The sequence below is a fragment of the Bradysia coprophila genome, unplaced genomic scaffold (genome assembly GCF_014529535.1).
Source record: "Bradysia coprophila strain Holo2 unplaced genomic scaffold, BU_Bcop_v1 contig_232, whole genome shotgun sequence".
In the NCBI taxonomy this organism is placed as follows: Eukaryota; Metazoa; Arthropoda; class Insecta; order Diptera; family Sciaridae; genus Bradysia; species Bradysia coprophila.
Window position 1 is genome coordinate 20507480 of NW_023503493.1, and position 5783 is coordinate 20513262.

The 5783-nt window shown below is 35.3% G+C and overlaps 2 protein-coding genes across 4 annotated transcripts in view; one reads left to right on the plus strand and one right to left on the minus strand.

Moving 5' to 3' along the window:
- Window positions 1–369: 369 nt before the first annotated feature.
- On the minus strand, window positions 370–5211 carry LOC119075697. 2 transcript variants are annotated; one of them, XM_037182224.1, is made up of 5 exons: window positions 5207–5211; window positions 1771–1775; window positions 1097–1142; window positions 718–879; window positions 370–653 (listed from the first exon to the last, which is right to left on the minus strand). In XM_037182224.1, coding segments are annotated over exons 1-5 (447 nt in total). In that variant the 5' UTR covers window positions 5208–5211; the 3' UTR covers window positions 370–420. The 2 variants fall into 2 exon arrangements, with proteins under 2 accessions (XP_037038119.1, XP_037038118.1); XM_037182223.1 differs by lacking the exons at window positions 1771–1775; window positions 5207–5211 and having other exon boundaries at window positions 1097–1293.
- The window catches only part of LOC119075688 (glyoxylate reductase/hydroxypyruvate reductase-like), a 61684-nt gene continuing 56893 nt past the window's right edge, over window positions 993–5783 (plus strand). For both annotated transcript variants that reach the window (XM_037182209.1, XM_037182208.1), the window contains exon 1: window positions 993–1142. The gene's annotated coding sequence lies outside the window, so the exon portion shown is untranslated. The remainder of the gene's footprint in view (window positions 1143–5783) is intronic.

Below are 5783 nucleotides of genomic sequence, written 5' to 3' on the forward strand. Positions count from 1 at the left end.
TTCTTCCGATTTAATAGGACTGTCATAATTATACCGGGCTTGCAAGTAAGCGAGCACGCAAACAGTAGACCTAATGCTCTTATAATGTGGACATAGGTTCAACTGTTGGCACCTAATGTTCTGCCGCTGAAGTTGTTAGTTTACTACTCAGATTATTAAAAAAATTATTTTTATTTATAGAAATCTTACAGTTAAATGTCTGTCTGGACTCTGGACGGAGTTATTCGTAATTTCGTTCGGCGTTGGACGGAATGACTTAATTTTTAAGACATGGAAATAAAACTGACTAAGTGAGATTATCAGACGCCAAACAAAAAGAAAACAACAAAACATACGCTACATTAGTACATGGGCTTCGCTGAGACTCACTTTACGGTAAATGGAAATTTTGGTGCATTTTATGTTGCTGGAAGAGCTTCGCTAGACTCGACTGAGAAATTTCAATCCTACACTGAAAAGTGCGGCAACGTAAACGAATATCATTTTCGGAGAAGTGAGGCCAGCTGAATTGCAGCCATCCTTGCTGTTGCACGTACAGTACTCCATGAATATGTTAAACGTACCGGTTCTCATCAAACAAAATCGTTCATCTCCAACAATGCCCGGTTCACCCATGTATGCACAACTACGGAAATACCGCCACTCACCATTCACTGGAAGTGTAATAAAGATCGGCATTACAACTGGACCGAATGAGCGGAGAGTCCAAACACTGACCTTTTTGTCGTATCTTTCGGCACATAGTAGCCTTAACGCCCGGTAAATGCTCTAGCTCAGCATTCTGTTTGCAGTCGGTAATTGATAGAGTACTGTTGTCAAACGGATCCGCACATTTTGGATCACTGTCGGAACGGCATTCCCAGCATTTGATTGACAAACCTGTGTGCAACAGAATGATTTCAATAACAATGGTTTGTTGAATTCGTACCGCTGTTTTTGAAAACATCATCAAAACAATCACTACGGCGGACCAAATCTTCATTACCGGTAGGCTTTCAATGATGGTTTTCATTTGTGATAACTTCGTGAGTGATTTGGTTTTACAATCGTTTTGATCAACAAGTGCTACATCACTAGGTTCAAAAACTAATCTTACCTTTTTCTACGCAAAACGCCAGTAGAAACAAACTTGCTACAATCAGGTACGTTCTATTTGTGGTCATGGCTCTAGCTTTTTTAGTTTTGTAGCGAAATTTTCCTTATATTTTGTTAAAATTTGAAATTTAATAACTATCGCGACCGAAATGCATTTGCTTGTTTGACACTTTGTTTCTCTCTCTCATGCCTATACGTCATTTGCAGACCCGCCCGATCAAAACGAGAGAGAGTGTGAGTGTTTTTGGTGTGTGTGTGGTGTGCGCTTATTTTGGTATGTTTTGCTATGGAAAAAGCTGTTGATATGACAACACTATTTTATGATATCCATACTCCAGGTCCGCATTCGGAAAAATAGATCATCAGGAATGATGTTCCATTCTTTGTTAATGCAATGCCGCCAGGTTTTTGGCGCCCCAGTTGGAACCTTTTTTTTTGCCAGACTTTGTTTCAAATCTATTTTGGTTCAAACATTCCACGTCTTTTAATAGAAAATTTTGTGCCCCTTACACCACTGAGCCCTAGGCAAATGTCTACTATGTCCGTGTGAAGTGGTGACACTGTGTGTCAGTGTGGTGTCGTGATTGACAATTCGAAGATCAACACCAGCAGCATTACAATAGTATTACGGATAAGAGTTATAAGTTGACTCAACACTAAAAAGGAGATTCCGATTTTCACTTACCTTGACTCTCGACTCCATAATACTTCGTATGAAGAAGTTACTTATAATTTCCACCTTTTGAGTTGCGCACGCATTATAAGTGAAAATCTCATAGGTCAAAGTTAACTCAATCGCTTCGCTTAATAGGAGATTATTTACATCTGTCCAAAATGAATATTTATGTACAGTAGTGCGATCAAAGTAGTGCGTAAATGGATTTTCATATATACTTTTGCACACTAGTTTGGAAAATTGAAAATCCCACTACTGTACATAAGATCTTGTTGCTAACTTGTGCCTAAACTGGAATTTTGCTTATATGATGTGTTGTCAACATCGGCTTCGCTCCGGGTAGACAATTTTCACATCTATTGCGCAAAATTTCCATTTAGGCTTATGTTAGCAAAATAGCTATTTGACGATTCGGTATCAAGTATTATATCTGTTAGTTTTACACTAGAGGGATAATTGGCTGCAAGGAGTTTCGCGCCGCGTCATTCACAATAATTGACAAAATGTCACTTTGTGGGATATTGTGAATTGCAAGGCGCCAAATTTCTCAACACCTCAACAAAAAGCTAGTGCTGTTAACTACAAATATTATTAACGATCTTATGCTTACATCTCTGTAAGGCGATTGAGTTTATTTTGAATGACTTGAATTTGACTTCCGAGCCAATCTCTCTATTATTCTGATCCTTCGTCGTTTTAACCGGTATTGAGTCCAACTATGATAAATATCCCTACAGCATAATTTTTGAAATCATTATTTCCTGATCTTTAAAATTTCGTGGATAAAGTGGTTTGGCTAGTTTCGAAATCGCATTTCGCATTTTTTTACATTAAAGTTAGTAAACTTAACTCGACTCGAGTTTTTACGTTCTTATCGTTCTGTAGTTTTATTGGTTCCATTTCGTTTTGTATATGGTACGTTTAGAATGGAATAAATGAAAAGAGAGACGCTATTCTTATGTGTATGTGGTACGAATGAATTAATGGAAGCAAACAAAACTGACAAAAAATAAAGACGTATTTTGAGCTGAGGTTAGAACCTACTAACGTCTTTGTATATGTTACTGTCGACGGTCTCCACTTCACATAACGAATAAATCTGCTACTTCTTTTTGTTTCGCTCCTGAGTTAATGGAAAATTGAGATTAAACTATTTATTTATACGTACAAATTCTACTGAATAAAACTGATTCTTCCGGTCTCTGCATCGGCAGTAGTCTTTAAAATATTTCATAAAAGTGCTTCTGTTCTTTGTAGAGCTATATATTAAGTGGCGAAACTTTTAACTCCTAGAACTTAAGTTCATTTTAACTGCTCATTCTCTACTTTTTTTTCTTTTTCTGCGTAATTTGTCATTTAATAGGTCACCACAATACTATGACTCTTAATTAATAGACCTTCAGTAGTTGCTTACACAACGCACACACTCATTCAAGCTTATTGTTCTAAAATTTAAGTCTGTAGATCATTACATGTCTGTTATACGACACTTGTTTTGCTGGAAAATCACGTTGTAAATTTGGTCGTATACTGGAGAGCACAAGTTAATTGAAGGTTAATTAACCGGATAATTTATTGACGAAACCATTACCATAATGTACTACATTCAAATTGGTACACAACGACAAATTAACCGCCATAACAGTCTGAAGAATCTCATTGTTCCTTCATGTAAATTTAATTGAGCCCAGCAATATGTATTCCTCGTTTAAAGGAAATAAAATATGCAAAAAGAATATGACTAATGTTCTGGACGGTGGTGCGTGCATCATTACTTCATTCTCTTTGTGTCTCTTATTTTAACTCAGAGGCAGCTTCACTTGATGGTATGCAGCAAATTAAAACAAATCTCAAGAATCGGATTAACTTTTTAATATAGTCGAAATAACAACAACAACGAATTTATTTAAATGAGTTTCTCATCAACTTATGGAAGAGAATTTTGATTAAATAATTAATTGTCATTTTAAGTGGACATCCGGATGTTTCATTTTTACAGTACAGTAAATTCGTCCTGCGAAATTTCGTACTAAAACACCTTAGAAAATTTTTGTTCTGATTGATATTTCTTGACTTATTACATATACTTAATGGTAAGGAGGAGAAAGTACATGCTACAGCTTCAATTAACTGTGGATTTTTATGACAAAAGTATATATGGCAGTTTCCACGCTCAGTGAGAATTCACAATTTGTACTAACACACACAGGGACTGTCGTACTAGTGTTAAAAATATACATTTACCGGTATTTTACAGAAATTTGTAGCGGATTTTTGGTTGCTACCGGTATTTGGCGTCATTAATCTTTTGTTTTCAATGTAAAATAGCGCGCAAAGGGCTATTTGTATACCAATTTAATGCACTTTAGTAGCGGTTTGTTCGAAAAAATTTTGTCTATCGGTATGATGTTTTGGATTTTTTTACTGAGGAAACGTTCGGAACGGTGATATTTTTAATTATTTTATATTAATTTTTCAATCAAATTTAACTTAATCCGTGATTAAAATAAAGTTTTGCCCTTCTTCTTATTTTTAAATTAAATAATGGTTCAAATTTAATTATGAAACTATAAGAAAACACCTTTGCCGTCGATGACTGCATACAATTTTTCTCACTTTAGAAACGTTCGGAACGACGATTGATTTTGTTGTACTTGGCAGATTTTGCATAAAAGTTTTTATTTTTTTTATTTTAATATGAAGATTCATCCTTATTAATCATTAAGAAACAGTTTTCAAATTATTTCCAATGTTTGCAATATCTTTGTTTTGTATTGAAAAAACACCATGCACGAAAATGTTACAAAAGAACATGCCATATTTATTTATTTTCAATAAATCACTGCCATCCATCAATGGTTGCCATAATGACACAGTACACTGAACAGTTTTATAATATTTCGGTTAATAATAACCGGTAAATCATATAACTGGATCGTATACATGATTGTTATAAATTTTACAGCTTCCACGTATTGCTTCGACTGCTATTTCTTCGATGACTGAATTTTGAATTTTAAATTGTTTGCAAAAATCTTTGAAAAAAGTTGAGATTGTACCTCGTGCGCCGATAAACAGTCCAATTACTTCTAATTTTTTAAGCTTGAGCTTCTTTTGAATGTCCAAAATACATACGTCTAAAGACGTTCAACCACTTTGCTTTTTTAGCTCAAAAACAGCTGAAACGAAATGACTTATTTCGAAGAAGTCGGCGACTGTACGAAAGCCGAAATACATAATTTTGATGCATCATTATTTTGCTGAATAGTAATTTAGTGTTCTGGTATCCGAGGCTAAGCTAAGTAATTAAACTAAACCAACTTTGGATGTTACTGATCTGCCCGCAACAATCAGGCAAGCTAAAATTTGATCATGAAATCTTTTACTTCTTTTGTTTAAATTGTCACCTGTTGTTGGATGCAAAGTCTCAAACACTATACTTTCGACGCCCTCAGCTTGTAATATATATTACACACTTGTCACGAAGAGGTCGAGGCTTGTCGAGACTGATAGTGACAACTTGTCACGAAGAGGTCGAGGCTTGCCAAGACTGATAGTGACAAGTGTGTACTCTATTTTATCACATAAGCGAAAACGAGACAACAACATAGAACTGAAGTGAAATTTTTGAATTATTCTTCTAGTTAAGTAATTTTGACATCCGAACATCCGATCGCGCGTATGTGATAATAAATATTATGCACCTGTGTCCAAATGTTTATTTATAGTTTGGTGATTGTGATCCTAAACCGAAGGCGCGGATCATAATCCAACTTTCAGAATTCACTGACAACGCTGATGGCTTCAGCCTAATCTTCCTTCGCTGCCATTCTGGCATAATTTCTCAGTTTATGAGAATGTAGAAAGTTCATTCAACGGTGTCAAAGCTTGAATCTACAAAATCGTAATTTTATATTTCCGTTGGTGGCTTTTTTTGATGACTAGACTAGAAATTCGCTTTTCTTACCTAACAATAGAACAATATGGTGAAGCAAGTGGAAAGACCGTGTAA